This window comes from Epinephelus moara, chromosome 18 (assembly GCF_006386435.1).
Source record: "Epinephelus moara isolate mb chromosome 18, YSFRI_EMoa_1.0, whole genome shotgun sequence".
Taxonomy (NCBI): domain Eukaryota; kingdom Metazoa; phylum Chordata; class Actinopteri; order Perciformes; family Serranidae; genus Epinephelus; species Epinephelus moara.
Genome location: NC_065523.1, coordinates 10684076 through 10705352, shown reverse-complemented (window position 1 = coordinate 10705352; position 21277 = coordinate 10684076). Strand labels below are relative to the sequence as shown.

General features: G+C 41.1%; 1 protein-coding gene across 1 annotated transcript in view; it reads left to right on the top strand.

Annotated features, from left to right (window-relative positions):
* The window catches only part of grin2ca (glutamate receptor, ionotropic, N-methyl D-aspartate 2Ca), a 76575-nt gene extending 57114 nt beyond the window's left edge, over positions 1–19461 (top strand). The window contains exons 5-12 of the mRNA XM_050069098.1: positions 1299–1467; positions 6189–6342; positions 7043–7168; positions 10567–10796; positions 13302–13462; positions 13578–13765; positions 16025–16257; positions 17253–19461. Of these exons, the coding sequence (XP_049925055.1) occupies positions 1299–1467; positions 6189–6342; positions 7043–7168; positions 10567–10796; positions 13302–13462; positions 13578–13765; positions 16025–16257; positions 17253–18872 (2881 nt within the window). The 3' untranslated portion in view covers positions 18873–19461. The remainder of the gene's footprint in view (positions 1–1298; positions 1468–6188; positions 6343–7042; positions 7169–10566; positions 10797–13301; positions 13463–13577; positions 13766–16024; positions 16258–17252) is intronic.
* Positions 19462–21277: the final 1816 nt, after the last annotated feature.

Here is a 21277-nt window from a genome sequence, read left to right as displayed (position 1 = left end):
TTTGTATTTGTATGATTGCATTTGTGTTTATTATATACTTGTTTAAGTATAGCAAGTATAATGAATATAATGTAGTAATCGGTAAGAGGAATCGGTAAGGAATCGGACCGTTAAGAAGGAATCGGTAAGGAATCGGAATCGTTAAAATCCTAACGAGTCCCAACCCTAGCCAAGACAGAGGTGGAATGCCTTGGTTACATAATTGGGGGTGGAGTAATCCACCCTCAGGTGAGCAGGCCTGAAGCTCTTGCTGCCTATCCTCTACCAATCACCAAGAAGAAGGTTAAATCCTTCTTGGGTTTCACTGGTTGGTGCTGCCGCTTCATCCCCAATTTCTCTGCCAGGTCAGCAGTTCTTAGTGATCTGATCATAACTTGAGCTCTGAGAAGTGTGATGCTCCTTTTGTTGACCTGAAAAACTGCTGGTTTAACGAGCTTGTGTTGCAGTGTCCTTGGCTGCGAAATGGGCTCTGGAAACTCTGAAGTATTATCTAATGGGGGACGAATGTGTGTTGGAGACTGACCATCTGGCATTGCAGTGAGTGAACAGAATGAAAGATTCCAATGCAAGGATTACCAGGTGGTATCTTTCCCTAAAGCCATATCGTTTCAGGATACAGTACAGACCAGCACGACCAGAATTAGTTATTCTCCTTGTATTTTTTTGTTATTTAAATAAACATGTAATGAGAGCACTGTAAATAAATACTCACCTCTGGGAACTAAAGATATCGGCTCAGTCTATCTGCCAAGCACCTTCCTTGATATTCAAGCCAGACTACTCTACAGAGGGCTGCTGTATTGCATTACATTATATCATTTAGGTGTTTTCAATTATTACAGTCATGCCATAAACTTGTTTGTACATATGTTTTTGACTGTTGAAGGCTATAATTAATCTTTTCTGCAGACATCAATCCTACACATATAAATATGCTCAATATTTCATATTACACTGTTTTCTCTTTTTCAAATATGAGCCTTGATTATATTGGTATTTCCATATATATCTATAAATAATTTACTGGATTAATGATTGGTGATTTTCTTTCAATTAATAAGATATAATGAGAGTTTAATAGCATCATCTATAACAATGAGAACTGTGCAGTCTACATCAACAGGAACCTATAATGTAAAGAATCAAGTTTTCACAGAGTCAGAGCTAGAAACGTATGCACTGACCTCCACGTGAAACCTTGAAGAATCAGCCTCACCTAAAACGCTTATGTTGCTGTTTGTGATCATCAGAACCGTGACATTCTCTGTTTTTCTCTCTCTCTCTCTCTTTGCTTGTAGTATCGTGGGTCACACTGAGCCCTACACTAAACTCTGCTGTAAAGGCTTCTGCATAGACATCCTGAAGAAGCTGTCCCGCACCATAAAGTTTTCCTACGACCTCTACCTGGTCACCAACGGCAAACACGGCAAGCTGGTCCGAGGCATTTGGAACGGGATGATCGGAGAGGTAAGAAGTACCAGCAGATAGTTTTACATGGCTGCAGTCCCACTTCACTCCACAGTGACCACAGTGATAATGCCAAGATTATGAATCAGGTCATATTTCTGTTAGCTGCTTCTCATTATTGTCCACAGCCAGAGGTGAAATATTCTCTGCCAAGATGCAAAACATTCATCCACATTTCTGGGGGAAAAGGTAAATGGGTAGGTCTATTAAAGCATTCCTGTGATCAGTGATACAAGTCTTAAGGTGCTTGCACATGACCAGCGTTAAAAATCTCTTGATACCCGCTGTGTCATTGTTTTGCTATGGAAGCTGGTGTTAACGCTGACGTCGGGGTACTTTTCAGAGACAGGGCGCGGAAAAATTTAAAGATCCGACTGCAAGATGGAGGAGAGATCAGCGTTGGGTCAAGCCGACAGTGAGCCCTGCGGCGTCAGCAAATCGGCGATCATGTCCAAGTGCCTTTAGGGTCATTGAAATGTTAGATTTAGCACTGTTGCAGCTTCTTCGGTGGATGTCCAATGCAGGATAAGCTGAACTGAATGCTGACCAGCAGTGCCAGGTGGGAAATGTATGATTATCATACCAGAGACTCAAAATTATCGTATTTTGAGGGAAATTATCATACATCCGTCATAACCAAAATAACAATCCTACTGATGGGCTATGGGCAATTATACAACAGTTAGTTTCGACCGAGTAATTTGATTGGACGAGAGGCATTCCATGAGTGCTGATATAGAGTATAACATCACTGGGACATGTAACAGTAAAATCCACTCCGCTCACAGGTGTTATAAATATAAATACAACCGTTAATTAACCAGCTGTCACACTCGCTACATTGACGCAAACTGACACTATAGCGTTACACCAAGAAGATGGATATTTTCCCCAAAATTACATTTGAATTCAATTATGAGTGGTCGTCAGGAGAGGACGAGGAAAAGGAAAGCCAGGACTCTTCTGTGCAGACTTCCAGGTGTGTTTGTGTAACATCAGCCGACCTCGACAAACTGGAGAGGAGCAAAAATTAAGCGAACACAGTCAGGAATTATCAATTGATCATCTGATGAGGTACTGATGAGGATGAGGAAGAGTGGAAGCTGAATCCGGCCGTGCCAACATCCAGGTTTGCCAACGTTTCATCAGCTGAACAGGACGAAGTTACACAGTTGGAGATCAATGTAAATACAAAGTAGCTTGTTCCTGGCGGGTGTGCTGCGTTGCATGGCAACGGACTGGGGGAAATGTTTGTTTTCGCGGAGCTACATAACATACTTAAATAATTTATTTCATCACCTTTTATTAACATTTCCTTACTCAGCATTGCTGTTTAAGCTGTTGTTGAACTGTTGACCTGTTGTATATCGTCACGGCTGTGATTACAGCCGTGACGATATACAGTACAACATCACTCCCTCTCGTGTGATATTGCTTAAATATAGTCACTCTAGTGTTTACTTTATTTTCCATTTTCCTTGCTTCTGTTTTTCCTCTTCTCCTTCTGTTTTGAATCTCATTCTCGCTCGACTTCCTGACGGATCCTAGCGCCTCGTGGAGAGCTCGCTCGACTTCCTGACGGATCCTAGCGCCTCGTGGAGAGGGTACAGCTGACCATTCAGCCAATCATGCTCATTGTTCAGAGACAAACGTCACCCATATCTCATGCTAAGCAAAGTGTGATTGGCTGGAAACATGTCACATGGGAACAGATGTCTTCAGGGCTCACAAAAAAAACTCCGACATACTGATTACAACCACACATTCATGAAATGGTCAAATTATCATACATTTGGCCTTTTTTGGGATTATTGATCGTACATCGTACAGAAGGCCAAATTATCGTACAAATATGATAATTATCGTATACCTGGCAACGCTGAACGGCATACACATCACTCACAAAAAAAACCTGGACATACACAGAAGATCCCAGTACCTTATTAAGAGAAGACTATATACTGCATAAATGTAGGGCTGCCCCCTGAATGTTGGGGATTTGAATCATCAGGTGGAGACCCCTCAGTTGTCAGTGGTGGGTGTTTTTTGTTTGTTTCTTTGTGCCAGTCAGTGCACAGTGTACTTCTGAGGAAGTTTTGGTCCCCAGATTTTGCTGCAGAGTGAGCACTCTCGGTGTCACACTGCTCTTTTGTACTGGCAGCTGTGGACATGGAGGAAGCTGCCCACAGGAGGAGGGGCTTTGCCCTGTAAGGTAGAGGGCTGCATTGGGACCCAAATCTTGCGTGAGCGGGCGGTTTGAACTTTGCTGCAGGCGGGAACGGGCGGCTAAAAAAAACACTGTGGCATCGGGATGTAGCCTATAGCGACAGGATGGAGTTAACAAATGATGTGGAAAAGAAGCTCAAACAAGGTCTGAAGGCGCACTGAACCCTCTACTTCCCAGCGCTCTCAAAGCTGCCGTGTTTCATCTTCAATATCTCCACATCCAGTGCGCCTTCAGAGCAGGCCTTTAGTGTCTGTGGGCGCATCTTGGAAGAGAGACGCACGGGATTGGGACCGCAGTCGGTCAGCAACATTCTCTTCCTCCACAGCAATATTATGGCCAAGTGATTCATTTGTCAAATTCATTCATTTCATTCGTTAACTTTGTTTATTTTATGTTATTTATTAGTGTTATTTGAGCCACTCACAGCCTACTCTCGTTGCCATTTGTTAATTACATAAAGAGGCGTGATGATGCCGGTGTTATTGAGCATAGGCTTTATCTTTATCTCGTTAATGTTTTTTTATTCAGGTCTCTCTTAGAAAAGAGACCTTAATCTCAATCACTGCGTGATTATATAAAGGTAGAAAAAGAAATAAATACAGAGGAGGAGAATAGAATATGAAACAGCCTTTATTTCATTAAAAACTAAATGAAAACAACAAAATGGGAGCGCTTTTCCTGACCAGTGCGTCAAAAGACATGCAGACCAGGGAAACGAAACAAACAACCCCATGAATCTCTTTATTAATAGCTTATAAAATGACGTGTTTTCTCCTGCGGGACAGGAGAAAACACAAAATCAATGCATCTCTATTATTGTGCGGGCATAAATTCTCAGAGTTTTGCGGGAGAGGGCGGGAGTGGACATACACATTGCGGGAGCGGGCGGGAGTGTAACACACACATTGCGGTTGCGGGCGGTTATGGTCAGAAGTTCAGCGGTGCGGGCAGGAGCGTGATGAAGAAAACAGTCCCGCGCAGGGCTCTACTGTAAGGCTTTGTAATAACGTTCTCTTCTGCCTTCTGATTAGAGGTGGTTAATTACAGCTCACAGCAACTAAGTACGATACAGTTTCTGGCTTTCATTTGATATCTAGTGTTAGGGGAAAAAACGTAATTAGTGCCGTTAGCCTGTTTACTATATTACGCGAATGAATGTTACTATGACACTGAACATCCCACAGAACCCTTTTAAAACTCTCAAACTCCAAATGGATAAAGGGAACAGCCAAATCTGATTCTATTGACAAAATCCTAAGTCGGCTACAAATGCAAAATTATACTCATTTTTCTTCTAACTTTAACAGTCATTTTTGTACTATGTTTGCAATCATGAAGATATACAACTTCATGTCAAAATTGGCGTCATTTCATCAACATAAATCTTTAAGCTCTGATTGTTTTTTGTTTATTACTTTTGTTTATGATCGGAGTAAAGCTCATTAATTGAGCCACTGTGGTATTACATTTAAAAAACAATCACAAAAGTAAAAGTTGAATCATTTACTCTGATTATGAGTAAAACTTTGTGTGTGCCAACGGTAGATAAAACTGAAATTAGACTGAAAGCCTCAGACAAGAGATTTTTTTTTGCTTTTGCTTCAGTAAAAAAAAAAAAAGGAAAAGCAATTTTGAAGTCAAGATTAATGAGTATATGAATAGGTACCAAGGTCACTGTGGTGGGTGAGGGAGGGACCATTGTACATAAAGGAGGAGTAAGTGTCCTTGTGAATAATCTCCACAGTCAGAATCCTCTGGCCGGCCCTCCTCTTGAGGAGTTGGAGGATACAACATTAGTTGGCCTGTTTTTCCTGTTTTTTCAAAAACATGAAGGCTATTGTGCTCAATGAGGCATCGACCTCCATAGGAGAGCTAATGGCTTGCATGAGGCGGAGTGTCTGGACTGTAAATCTACCAGCTCTCCATCAGTATGATAAACAGTGGTGTGGTATGGCAGAAAAGGCTAGAGGAGCAGTCACAGGGGCCTCTGAACTGTACAGAGAGGTTCAAGCATTAGCAAAAATAGCATCGCTTCCTATTCAGCCAGATCCCTAGTGAGCTTTAGCCTGCAGTGATTAATTCCACTTCCTGCTTGTAATATTTGTCAGCAGATGCCTTATGTAATAGGCATTATGCTATATATGCTGCAATACCTTAAAATGCATTAGAGACGGATTAGATGGTGGATCATGCTTTACACAATGCAATCGTGGGATAAAGGCAAGACAGCACTGGGATGGGCTTTTGAGCTGTGTCCATCTGGCTGCTGGGTGGACGCTGGAGGAACCAGACAGTATATCACCTTCAGGGACAGAGGCCAAGTGTGTTGACTTCACTGACAGATGAGATTTATCTTAAAGGTCAGCAGTGGATGTCCAGTATCATGTCAGATACTGCTGCAGAGTCCAATTTATGATAAGACAAACATCCACTCTGCATTCGCTCTTTCATCTCACCCAAAAACATATCTCTATTGACTTTCCTCCCACCACAGGTGTTCTACAAACGGGCAGACATGGCCATTGGCTCGCTGACCATCAACGAAGAGCGCTCTGAGATTATTGACTTCTCCGTGCCGTTTGTGGAGACAGGGATCAGTGTGATGGTGGCAAGAAGTAATGGGACTGTCTCACCATCTGCCTTTTTAGGTGAGAAACTTCTCAGTGCTTCCCTGAAGTAATGAAGACATGTGTCTTTGGTCTTTCCCCAACAAACTTTACTCACCTCACCTATCAATACTGTGGAGGCCTAGTGGTTGAGTCACACACAATTTACTGTGATAGCAATGGCACTGGTTTGTTCCAGCTGGGGACCTTCAATGCAAAGCACTCCTCTTCTCTCACCTCCCCTCTTATTTTATGTATAAATATTTATTTTATTTTTTGGTGTTGATGTGCTTTTGTTGTCAGTTGTTTGTGTTTTATTCAACAAAACTTTAATCTTTATTTTATATATTTTTTATATATTGTGTTCTGTATTGTATATGCTGTTTGATAGTAATTGATCAAACATATTTTTTTATGCTTATATTTTTTAAATGTTTAACAATTTCCAATTCATTTTTATCATGTTCATTTTTTTTAAAATATTTAATTGTTGTAATTTAATCTAATTTAATCTTTTATTTACAGTATTGACTATAAAGAAATCAGTCTTAGGGTTTTTACTTGCGGGACAGAATCAAGGTGACTTTGCGTCTATGACACAAGTTCATTATAGTAGTAGAATAGTTTCTTTGTTTAAGTTTGCCCAGTTTTCGTCATCACCACGACAGATGAAGTTTGAATGTTGAGTGTCTCAGTGGGTTCTTCCTGTCCTGATTGTGCCCTGTGTCCTCTGTCCCTGTAGAACCGTACAGTCCGGCGGTCTGGGTGATGATGTTTGTCATGTGTCTGACTGTCGTTGCCATCACAGTCTTCGTCTTTGAATACTGCAGTCCAGTTGGGTACAACCGCAGCCTGGTCAGTGCCAAAGGTGAGTCTCGCCTTCCTTTTAGTTGTTGTTGATAGTTCTTTTTGGAAGACTGTATGTACACAGAAACTGATGCTTCTTATCATTCTATATCAGAGTTGTGGATATAGACTGTAAAGAAGATTTCTTTTTTTCTCTTTCACAAACTCATCTGTCTGTTGAAGATTTTGACCATTCTGTGGCAAAAATCCACCAAGTCGGGCATCACCAAATAGCACACTGTAGTCCAGCCCCCGACATAGTGGTGGTTCTATCCAGACACATGACCAATTTTTAATGAATCATTGAGAATAATTATTGATCTTCACAGAGTGCTGTTTTTCCAATTGTCGTAGCAGTAGACCACAAGCACAGCTAATCCAGTATTACTAGGGATGCACCGAATATTCGGTAACCGAATATATTCGGACGAATATTGCAAAAAAACACACATTCGGTATTCGGTGGAATAAGTGAAAAGCAAGGCCGAATAATAGCGACGTATTTTGATAACGCAATCAAACAGCGTGCGGTGACAGACAGAGTAAAATGTCGGCAGTGTGGCGATATTTTACTCCGTCCGTCACCGCACTCGCATTTGCAACTAAAATTAGTTTTGTGCGAGCAAAATAAATCATTCAGCATGCTGTGCAAGTACAGATTTCAACCAGCAGCAGCAATACGGCAGCCATAGTGCTCCGCGGCGCAAGATAAGGCTTACCGGCAACGGAGAATTCCGGCTCCAATAATGTCCTCTTCTTGGCGTCATGACTGCCCAAAAGTACCTGGACAGCCGAGCCGTGGCAGCACACAGGTATGTAACGTGTCAGAGGAGAAATGAGCCGTTCACATTACTCTTTGTGGCAGGTAACGGTCCACAAACCTCACTGCATTTTAGGGACTGTTCTTGAAGGGACTGTTCTTTACTTGTCAGGGGAGGAGGGTGGCTGGTTGATTTTTATTTTATTAATTTATTTTATTTTGATCCCCCCTATGTTAATCACTTATTGATGCTGTTTTTGAAGTATGAATAAGTCAGTAAGTAATTTATTCCATTGAAATATCATTGATGTATTATAGCAAAGTGATTTATCTTTTTATAAATGACAAAAGGCATATCTGCCTCATTTTCGCTGTGGTATCATGATACTACTCAGAATTAGGGATGGGAATTGATAGGATTTTATCGATATCAATGCCATTATCGATTTTGCTTATCGATCCGATTCTTTATCGATTCACTTATCGATTCCTCCTGTGAATTAATGCTATCACCTCCTGTTGTTTGTAACCCAATACATCTGCTTTCAGAACGTTTTATTATGAACCTTAAAGCCATGGTCTAGTTTAGAAAGATGGTGAGAAAGATTTGAAAAAAAGCATCCCCGGCCTGAGTGTGTCAACACCACGCAGCTAGTGCAGCTAACTCAGGTGAGGCAGCTAACGCAGCTAGCCCAGCATATTATAACAACAAATCAACTCAACTGCCCTCATCTTACCATCCTTGGTGTTCCCATGAAATCCGACAACAGGAGCGGGGATACGTCGAAACTCCACAGTGGGCTAGCAGCTCCAGGGAGGCTAACAACAACAGCGCCCCGCCCACCGTCCACCTGGAGCGGGGATGCGCCGAAGCTCCACAGTGGGCTAGCAGCTCCAGGGAGGCTAACAACAGCGTGAAGTGAAGCTACGGTTTTGACCGCTTCTGCCTCTCCGCCATTACGTCTTCTTTGTTGTTGAACAGGCTGCTGACTGACGAGCATAGATTCGGCGTAATGAAAAGAATCGATAAGGGAATCATTAAGCATAAAGGCTAATGATGTCGATGAATTGGACCAGTTGGAACCGGTTCTTAACAGGAACCGATTCTCGATTCCCATCCCTACTCAGAACCGTGATACTTTCACTGGTATCGTACTGTGGGTCCCAATTTTGGTACCGTGACAACACTAATCTGGAGGGGGTTCATCTGCAAAAACTAATGAAAAGCTAAACAACGGTATTCGGCCAAGCGTTTAATTATATTCGGCTTCGGCCACAAATTTTCATTTCGGTGCATCCCTATTACAGCATTACATTATTACAGCAATAGCTTCACTCAGATGAGCCAGTCAAATCAATTGCTTAACATGTGTAGACAGTTCGCTAGAGAGAACACTAACGCTAAGAGAAATATGAGAGATGACAGCATGGAGCAACTGACTCTGCTATTTCCAGGCTACAGACTGTGTCTCAGACTATTGTCACTGGTCTAACTGAAGTAGCACTACACACCTTGTCCATGTTTAGATTGACTCACAGCCATGAGTCTGCTTTCTCTGCTATAAACAATATTAAAAGTAGGTTTGCACATTAAATGTGCATAATAATGACAGTTACTACATTTAAGCCAATATTTATGGTGGGATGTATCAGAGTACATTAACTCAAATACTGTATTTGTACTTGTCATTATGGCAAGGTAAACCGAATTATTTGTCAATAGAGTTTTTACTTTCATTTCAAATTAGCAGTCAAGATGCATTTTCAAACATTAAAACAAAAATAATAGTTTCTCTTTTTACATAATGCAGGAAAAAAAAATGTACTTGAATAAATTCATTTAATACTGGCATCATTGAACTTCCACATAAAGAGGGGACAAACACTGACGTCTTAAGGGTCTTGAGAGGATTCATAGAACATCTGAAATCCAAGCCTATTTACAGTGCCCACATATTGGATCAATGCCTGGAAAATTGAGATACTGCAGTTTCATTTCGGAGCCATGTGGTCTATATAATATCATCTTATAATGGATGAAGAAAGGCCAAAGGGGCTTTGTTTATGACTTGGCTTCTTGTCTTTGTATGTATTTTAGGATGTTATGCATATAAGTTGCCAAAATTTATAGCAAGGTCAAAAAAAGACATCAAATCTGTTGTATGACATGTATCTACGTTTTACCTGTTTCAGACGACTAAACAAAACCGCTGCTTCACTGTTTTTGTGTGTTATTGTCCTCCATAAGTCAGTCTGCTGACATCTGACTTCAAGTTAAGGATGTAAGATCTCTTCAATATAATGGTAACACTGACATATTCCCATCTGCATTAAAATACTATACCAACAACACCTATATACAAAGTAGCACTGACAACTCGAGCTTTGGTCGTTTGTTCAAATCTACATTTGTTTCCTTACAAGTGAGCTCTTGCAGGCATCCACATAGTGACAGTAGCATGAGAGTTAAACTGGCAGGCTAAGCATACAAGGCATGGGACCACTTCACAAGTGAGCGCAGTTAGCATCTTGTCTCCCACTAACAGTCAAGGACGTTTTTTTTCTAACCTCAAAGGTGATTTTCACCCACTTTAACCAAGTAGTTTTAGTTGTTTTTGGAAACATTATATGGGCAAAATTCTTATTTTTTCCATTTCTAGATCCCGGAGGTCCCACCTTCACAATTGGAAAGTCAGTGTGGCTGCTGTGGGGAATCGTCTTCAACAACTCTGTCCCCATTGAGAATCCAAAGGGCACCACCAGTAAGATCATGGTTCTGGTCTGGGCTTTCTTTGCTGTCATCTTCCTGGCTTCCTACACAGCCAACCTAGCAGCCTTCATGATCCAGGAACAGTATATCGACACGGTCTCTGGACTGAGTGACAAAAAGGTACAGAGCTCTGTCATTGTCACTGACAGTCCTATGTGTGTGTTGTCAGGCACGTTGTTGTGTTTGATGTACAGCTTAGGAAAAACACAAAGTGGTCTATTTCGAGTGTGTAAACAGTGTGAGGTAGAGCTGTGAAAGGCAAATATCCAGAAGTGTCAATGTCATGGCTGTGACTTTTCACTTTCCCAGCAAAATATAAGAGTTCATACAGTAATTGGTGAAATTGAATTACATCCCCAGATTCTTTAGATGGGGATGTCGGTGAAAAGCCTATGAAATGTAATACACAAGTGGATTTTCTGGGCAGACGGTGATTAAAATTTTTGGTATTATCTTATGCATATTTGTGTGGCCTGAGGATGTGTTTTATAGGAGTATTGACAAGGAAATCCATGTTAAACCGGCAGCACAAGAAATGGTTTGTAGAATCTTTGCTCGCAGGCAACTGAAGGGATTAAAGAGGCATTTGGGGAAAAGACCAAGCTGTCCACTGCTCATTATGATTCTGGCAAAGTCATTTACAATTCTCGTCTCATTATACATTAACGCCTCGCTATGCAGAGAAAGAAACTGAGCAATTTTGACAGCGAGTCCATAGATTATTGAACAGCATTCTGCATAACAGCATGGAGGGAATGCAGGAATGGACTGCTGTTTGTCCAGCTGTGCAGAACCCTCCAGGTTAAGTAAATGTAAATGAGGTACAAGATGAAGTCACAGAGAGTGACCTTGTATCAGAGGAGAGAGTGATGACGACGAGCAGAGATGCTCTAAGGACACTGTGCTGTGTAAAGGCACATGATTACCTCATCGCTACAGAATAGACACTTCACTTATAAGTCCTTGTGATGGGGTAACACATCATGTGAACTCTGACATCGTCCAATCTCTTTCAATCTTCCATTTGTGCCTGACACACTACATCTCCGTCCTATAGCCTATAGTGCAGTAAGGTGTATGCATAAAATGTTTTAGTGGCATGGTGTTCAGATATAGTGAGGTAGCTTCACCTAATTAAGCTACATTTAGGGATGTAAGGAAAAATTAAAAGTCTCTAAAGGCAGCTTTTGGTCTTGCAAATGATCAGTGTTCCCTCTCAGGCGTCAAGGTCAAAGTAGCAGGATGTTGCTGTAGCACTGCAAAACCTTTTAGTTTTAACAGAAATGTTTCCACACTGCTGATTTATTCCTGTGCAAAAAAACATTATCCTCATCATCTTTCTCTGGACTGCTTGCTATTATCTGCCTGGCACTGTTTGACAGTGACACAGGCTTTCAAAACAAAGGCATAACCTAATGATATGGATCAATGTTTTTACTTTGCATTAATGACATTGGATCGTTGATCATTGACTCAATATATCAATCCAGATCGATGGATCGTTACACCATTACTAATCAATTACCAATCAATTACAAATACCTTGAAAAACTGAACAGCAATTTATTTTTTCTAAAAATTGTGACCCACTTAGTCAAGATAATCGTATCACCATAAAGAAGGAAATGTGCATCTACTCATGTAAAACAGGTTGGTGCTTGGGACAGCACAAGATATAAAAATGAATGGCTGAGCTGTAATGTTAGCTAGCTCAGTAGTGCTAGGTGAGCTAGCAGTAGATGCATGCTTCCTTCTGTGTGGTGATAAGGTTGGCAGGTGTAGTTTAGTAGCAAGAAAACAATCCCATATGAAACCATTGCTGTTGAGTTTTTCAGAAGTTTTTTTTTGTCTATTGTGCACCACAAGCTGAGTGCCATCTAGTTACATTAAATTGCATTAGCTGTACATCTCTACAGCTAATATCTCCAACACTCTGCAACTCATACCAACGCTTAACAATCTAGATTGATAAATAGCACTACAAGTAAGAGAATTATGTATTTTTCATTTTTGGAGTGAACTGCCCCTTTAGGATTTGATATCAAAATGCAGAAGAGGTCTGTCTCATTTTTAAGATGTCCAAAGATTTTCTAATACACAAACTTTAGCTCAAATTGTCCCTTTGCTAATGTACTAAGAACACATTTGCATAAGGTTAATGAAAAAGTGCAATTTTGTCGATTGTATTTCCACCTCCTCTCACTTCTGTCCTCAAAGCTAATTAAATGCATATAGTACTGCCAAAAGCAAAAGGATAAAATGTTCATTTCTTAATGCAGAAAGGGAAAGGATGAAGGATATTTGGGTTTCTTTGGACACAGTGTCTGACTGTTTGGTCTTTAAATTTGCGGGATAACTAGCACAGAAGCACTTGGGAGTCAGAAATCCTATAAAGGCCAAGGTGGTGAAAGTCATTGTATAAATATCTCAGAGCTTTTTTATCCTGGCCTGACAGCTTGTATGGTGCTCCTAAATGAATGAAAAGAGCACAGTAATAAAGACAAAAAACAACCATCTGGATACTGGGACAAACTGAATTTGATTATATAGTCAATTATATGTGAAATAATCAATACCACAGGTCACTTTTGTTATTCTCAATCCTTATTCTACCCCTCTTGACAGTTTCAAAAGCCACAGGAGCAGTACCCTCCGTTCCGCTTTGGTACAGTCCCAAATGGCAGCACAGAACGCAACATAAGGAGTAACTACCCCGAGATGCACTCCCACATGGTCAAATACAACCAGAAGGGAGTGGAGGATGCCCTTAACAGCCTCAAAACAGGGTAGGTGTCAGCCAAGGCTCGTAAAATATATTTACTGAGGAACTGAGAGCCAAAGCGGAGCCAAACAGTTATATAATGGCCATCTGAGTAAGAATCATTTTCTTTACCCCGCTAGGAAACTGGATGCCTTTATCTATGATGCTGCTGTGCTGAATTACATGGCTGGCAAAGACGAGGGCTGCAAGCTGGTGACCATTGGCAGTGGGAAAGTGTTTGCCACCACTGGTTATGGCATCGCCCTGCAGAAGGATTCACGCTGGAAACGACCCATCGACCTGGCCCTGCTCCAGTTCCTGGCTGATGGTAAATTTTTCATATATATACAAGAGATGCTGAATTTCACAGAAAATAACTGGATCTGCACTTTGTCCACTGACTGACTGAAATCATATAAATAAGAGAGACATCACAAATGCATGTCAATAAAACAAAGTTTCAAGAGGTGATTCAAAATATTACAATTCCTCGGGTGGTGACGATGCCTCCACCAAAGGCCTGGTCACCTTTGGTAGAAATATGCAATAGATGGTAACAGGAATAATACAGCACATTGCATATTTTTTTCCACTGGGAGGCCACACACAAAGTGCTATGATATTATACTTCTTACAGAGACCATCAGCAGCAAATTGTGTGACCTGGATTTTTGTGTATTTTTGTGGAATACACAACCAAACTAAAACAGAAATTAATAAAATAAATAAAATACTTATTTTCTATGAGGGGCTTATATTACCTGAGACATTCAGTATCTAAGAAGGTCATCAGTAGCTTAATCTTGAGCAAGACTGCCGTATTTGTTACTGGCAAAATTAAATGAAGATGGGAAAGCAGAAAACGTTTATATAGCAATATGGCTAAAAATGTTACTGCGATGAGAATTTTCATATCAGGGGATATTGATAATTGTCAGGCTAAAAAAGTCAAATCATTACTTTTTTCTGGCCTAAAGGCGGATTTTTGCTCCTGAGTAAAGGTTGAAGAAATCATATAGTTTAACAGTGGTTCAAATAATTTCATATTTTTTGTTAGAAAATTACAAACATTAGTCAGACAGCAGAACATTTCACAAATCTAGATAGATTCAAAACAATTATAATCAAAATACTGCCAACAAATAAAACAATAAATAGACAAAGAAATCATAATTCTTGTCAGGAGCATGTCAAACTTTGTGAAGTTGGTTTGAAACATTTTGTAGGTGTTTAAGCCGACAATGGATACAAAATAAATAGACAGTGGTCAGTACAGTCTGTACACACTTTAAACTCACAGTATGTAATTTCAATGTAGCAAAAGACAGACTTTGTGAAGGTATGTCGGGTCATTCATTGTGGATGAAAATCTATCTGCCATGACTGAGGCAGAAATCATATTTACTGATAAGGAAATGTATGAAAGTTTTATTCATGTCACCTTTAGCCATGCCAAGTCATATCACTCTAATGAAATAGCCAGGTAGTCAGTAAACTTGCTAACTTACCATCAGCATGAGAGGAGTTGACTATGCAGCTACTGTAGCTAACTCTATGTGGCAAATTCAATCGTGTGGTAGCCCAGCGCCGTTACCCCCCGCCAAAACAATCATACTAAAAATACCATTATTGCATGATGACTGTTGTTGTAACTTTATACGCATTAGTGGCAGGTCTTGTCTTCTTCTAACAATTACTACGTCTTCTTCTGGTAAATGGTGGGTGGACACTGACATTTATGGCGCATTACCACCCACCTCTATGTGTGTATGGGTGCTCTATGGGTGCTTTACTTTAATGGACGATTTCTCAAACATTTACTCAACATTTATTTCTGTCAAGGAAATTATATCAAGATAATAATCGTTATCATTCAACTATATTACTAAATTACAATATTTTATTGCAAGACTGGATATTTGGGCAGGAAACAATTAAAATATATTAGATACATCCTGCATCAACAGTTTTGCAACTTGCAAGATATTTTTAATCAACAACATTTCCTCATTATTTTAGTTGAAATTATAATCCGGTCAGCATTATGTTACCTCCAAAACTGCGGGTTAATCAAAAGTTGTTTTTTCAGACTTGCCTGTAATATTTGCTTTCTTGCTTGTGAACTACAGGTTAATTTTACCCTTTCAGTCTTTTAACTGGTCACAACCAGTACACATAACTGCTGTCAAGTAGTCACAAGTAGACATACAGTAGTTTTGTTTTAAGGGGTCCCAAGCTAAAAAGATGGTAACTATTGCTTTATACTACTTTTTTTTTAATTATAAATTTGTAGCAGCTATTGTTTGTTTTTCTTCCTCTAAAAGAACAGCTGCTGTCTACTTAAAAGAAAAAATAACTGAGTGAGTGATCAGGATTGGTTTTGGATTCACTACATCACAAACAGAGGAACTGTGCAACCTTTGACAGTTGTATCTGGGGTGTTGTTTATTTGAGAGAATTTCATTATCCCATGCAAATGCATTCATGATAGGTTGGAGGGTGTTTCATTACTCACTCTGAGTCCCCAAATAATACTAGTGTTATGCAAAGCAGGCTTAAGTCTGTATTCTGTGCTCCTCACTCACAGGTGACACTCAGAAGCTGCAGACCGTATGGCTCACAGGCATCTGCCGTAATGAGAAGAAAGAGGTGATGAGCAGTAAGCTGGACATTGACAACATGGCGGGCGTCTTCTACATGCTGCTTGTGGCCATGGGCCTGAGCCTGCTGGTTTTTGCTTGGGAACATTTGCTCTACTGGAAACTCCGACATTCAGTCCGCAAATCAGAGCGCCTGGACTTCCTCCTAGCCATCAGTAGAGTAAGTCATTCATACATATGAATTACAGCAGCAATACTTCATACAAAATCTTAATATTTAGTCTGTGACATTAAAGACGTAACTGCAACAACATGGGCAGAAGAACTTGTGTGATTCCATAAACGTTTGGCATTTTATCCATAAATAACAGCTGAAGTCGTAAAAGTTTTGTAATTACCAGTACAGTGCAAGGATAAGGTCTCATTTTAGAGCATCCACAGAGTTGTGTTAATTAAATGCAACCAAAGTAGCAAAACACTTCCTGCAGACAGAAGTTGCAGAGAATGTAATAGATACTTATGAGATGGCCTTGGTGCACGGAAAAAATGCACTTGTAAAACCTGCTGTCTCCGTCTGAGGTATCCTTCAAGCACAGCTTTAGAAATATTGGCAGTGCAGTAAGTCAAATCAGTACACAACCAGAAGAGGTCAAGGGCAGCAACAATAAAAAAAGATAGTAAAATCAAATGAGTTTAAAGCAATAAAGAGGACTTCATGGATACTTGCTGAAATATTGTGATGGCTGTGATCCCTCAGAAATTGAATTTAAATTGCCCCATTAAAAAACTTTCATCTGTGTGTCGACAGTACTCAGAGATGAGATTAAGTATTCCAAACAGATTCACAATTTGAAAGTAAAATAAAGCTGGCGGGATAAAAACGGAGAATCTAATGTGGTAAGTGCATGATCAGCAACTCACTCATTTCTATGTCTGAGCTGTTTTAAAGATCAAGCTGTGTACAAACAGCATTTCAAACACAATCTACCAGGAACAACAATGAATCTCTCTCTGCAGTGACAGTTTTCCATATGACTGTTTTTGCCTCATTTGCTCAGTAAGTTAATAGAAATTTTTACGGAAATTGACCAAAATTAATCATGATGACTGTAGCAAAACATTGCTGATAACCTTTGGGAGTTCAGTAGATTGTTGGTTCATTCTGTTATCTGATGAGGCTTAAAGATCATGATTTCACCCTTCGTCTCTTTGCAGGGCATCTACAGCTGCTTCAATGGAGTAGAGCAAACTGACCGCAATGGGAGCATGCCGAGTCCGGACGTCACGACCAACTATACACAAGCCAATATGCTAAAAATGCTGAAGACAGCCAAGGACATGGTGTCCTCTGCCAGAGTGGAGAACTCTCTAGACAATGCCACCAAAACAATAGAGAACTGGAGCAGGCGTGGGGGCGACAATGTGCGGGTTGGCATGCCACCCAGACTGACCACCACAGACATGTCTCATGGCCGGCTGCCCTATATATCCAGCATCACAGACAACCACTCACCATACCCTCAGAGGGCCCTCACACCCACCTTCCCAATTCATTATGGGGACGCCGTCACCCAGCCGCTCCTGGATAAGCCCCGAGTGGTGACCCGACCCACCCCGCTCCGCTACACGCTGCCCACCCGCAACACTCAGCATGTCTTGGAGAGAACTCTGCCCATCTCCAGCCTCAGTAGCCCTCACATCGCCATGCGGGACCCTGTTCCCCCCAGTACTTCGAACCCCCACCACAGCAGCAGGCTGTATGTGGAGAACCAGGCCCGGCACCCCACGTCCCCTTTTGTTCCTTACAGGGAATTCCAGGTGCCAGATATCTACGTGGAGCACAAAGGACCACTAAGAAGGAAGTTTAGCTACCCCCCTGACTGTGTGAGCCGGAGGAGGCGCTCCCATAGCTATGTGTTTGATGCTGCAGACCCCAGAGCGAGAGGTGACTATGATGAACCTCGATCCTGCCTTGCTGAGTTGAGGGCCAATCACCTCCTGAACAACCACCCCCCTGTTGCTGCTGCCATGTCCTGCACTGCAGGACACTATCCAGGCGGCAGCACAAGCTGCAACTCCTGTATGAAGTCCTACCTGGAGCCTGAAATGGATGACATACCACTCCTGGGGAAGGACAAACTAAACCGCCGCGCCTCATTCCTCAAAGCCACATGGGGCAACGACAGGATCCATCAGGTAGATGAAACAAAGCCCTCCACTTCCACATCCTCCACCCGCGTAGACATGCCTGACCTGTTTCCTCGGGTGGTAGTGGCCAACCCAAAGCCCCACAAGCTATATGGCAGTCTGGGGCACAACCTGTCCTGCTACCCCTTGGCTGCTGAGCCTGCCTACTTGGACCCAGCCCACATGGGCTCCTACCCCTATAAGCAAAAGCTCAAGTACTCTGAGTCCACCCGGCTGCCCTCTTACAGGGAAGCCATCCTGCAGAATGCCGCTGCCCTGCGCCGCTCCTCCTCCACAGTGGTGCACAGACACTACTCCACCTACCTGAACTCGTACACAGACTTACCAGTGTATGTGGGGCCACTGGCCCAGGGACCGTCCCAGTTTTATGACAGTTCCAAGGACATGTGCCACTTGTTTCCCTGTACAAGCCACTGCCCAGATAATGCAGCAATGTTGCCTCGTATGAATGAAAGGCAGGTGGTTTACCACAACAATATGTTTGGGGCCTATGATGGCACAGGAAAAAGGGAAGACCCAGGCTCTGGGAGCAGAGAGCGAAGGCAGGTGTTGGTGGCGCGCAGAGTTAACAGTCCCTATGTGCCAAAGCCCTGGGGCAGGGTATCCAGCCTGGAGTCTGAGGTCTGAGCCCCCATCCTTAGTGGACTTCCACTATAGGCTCTAAAACTTAGCCCCTATAATGAGGGGCATGCCTGGTGGTTCCCCCTCAGCCTCTGGTTTAAGCAAAAATTAAACTCTACACCAATAGTGTATTTGAGAGTGTTGACTCTCAATTATCAGTGCAATAATATCTTGGGCAGCGACATGTAAAGGAGAAGACACTGACAAGCAAATTACTGCTGGGACTTTGTAAGCCAAACTTAAAATACTAATAAAAAGAAAAGAAATGTTGAAAAGTATTTAATACATAAGAATTTAACCTGTTGATTGTTATTTAAAGGATTTTTAAATGCTGTGTTGCTATGTGAAAGAATTCTGGGAGACAATATACTGTAGCCTCTCAATCTGATTATGACTTGAGACATTGTTCTCTTTTTTTTTCAAAATCATTTCAGTACCCACCATTTCAATTGAGAGATAAATGATTAAGACAATTTTGTGATCAAACCACTGACATGTTGTCTGTGGATTTTCTAAGTCTGCGACCTTGGGTGCGCAGCTCTGAGGCTTCCTGCTCCATTGATCATCATGTAATTTGACTGGGATTTTAAAAAGGGAAAACCATAAAAACGTATCACATGTATTTCCATTGTTACACTACCCTTTAATAAAGAACAAGGTCATCTCAAGGGCCTTTTGGAATCATCTGTCATCTCAATCTATATGTTAAACATGCTCTCACATCGTACCGTGATATAATGAATGTGACAATCTATTATTTCAATCTGCAAACTCTCACAGAATGGATGATTACATGAATACGGTATATGTTCAAAGTTGACACTAAGACCTTGGGCACTGTGTGCTACAACAAAATGTTTCTAGCCATTAAAAGGGAACAGTCTACTATGAACTAAGACGGATAAAAGTGAACCCACCACTTCACCTGACATGCTGCAGAGAGCTATAATCTGTCAGCTATGCAGCAGATAGTTATTAAATTATACACATTAAATTCACAAAAAACATGGTTTGAGTCACACAATTGTTTCCTCTAAAATATTAGGCAGTGTTGATAAGCAGCAGATGATCATAAGTACATGGCTGTGAGCTTCAGACTGGCAGCGGAGCAGCAGTGTAAACCATACAACAGAAGGTCAACAATTAAGCCTCAACTATAATGACCAGTGAATCACACTATCACATGAAGACGCTGATTGAGTTGAAACAGTTCTCTCATGCTTAGGGTTAGAGTGAGAAAATATGAATGCGACTACCTAAGCTGTATGAGTTCCAGTAAATATTTCAGAAAATAATTCTGTAAATGAGTCTTTGTCTGAGACAGAAGTCACATTTCCATCCCTAAAGCAAGTGTGAAAAATAACCTCAACCATCAGACTGGTTTCAGTGAGCAAGCAAGCAGTGAGAGGAAACAAGGAAAAAACAAAATCAATCCAGCCAATGACTAGAGGTGTAACAATACATAGATCTGTATCGCTACATTGACTCTGATCAACAATCTAATATCATCAATGCTAAGTCAAAACATTGATACATATCATCATCTTAAAGACACACCTTTATTTTGAAATTCCCATGGCGTGTCTGTGTCACCATTTCTGTCCTTCCTAAACATTCAAACAGTGCTGATGGCCTTGCAACAGACAAACAAAGGCGAGTGGCCAAGAAAAAGACAATGACGATATTTACTGATATTGTCTCATATTGATAGCAGGACCCTAAATTTAATCAAATTGAAATCATCTTGTGGCAGACTTTGTGATATCAGCAAATATCATATCAGTCTAAAGAGTCGATATAATATTGAATCATGATGAAACTTGAGATGTACTCCCTTACACATAACACACATTATTCAACATCAGTATTTATATTACATCACTGCATTAACAAAAGCATCACAGTACACATGCAAAACAAGCAAAAGAAGATTACTGTAGAACAGACACAACAAGGTAATTAATCCACAATTAATTCCACTGATACTGCACATACAAAACAGCAGCATAAGGGCTCCAACTGACAGGCAGCAGACACCAAATAATCAAACACAAGCAGATCTGCACAGAGCAACAAAATCAACCAGCGGTGTCAGCATCCATATTTCTAAGCATATTACAAACAATAACTAAACAGAGCCAAGACACGAACTCACAATTTGCATGTTAGCACGACCAATAACACCTTGTTGACATGAATAAGTGATTGATGAGCATCAGCTGTGAGTCAACTTTAGGAAGAACCACACAGCTCCAAGCAGCACAGACACAGCAATTTGCCTCAGACATGAAGAGGCATTATTAAGCAGAACTGTAAATATTGTCCAAATATTTCAGAAAATAACTATTTGGCAACAACAACACCAATGTTTACATCCCAAGAGCCAACACAGAGTATCACACTTAGCCTCA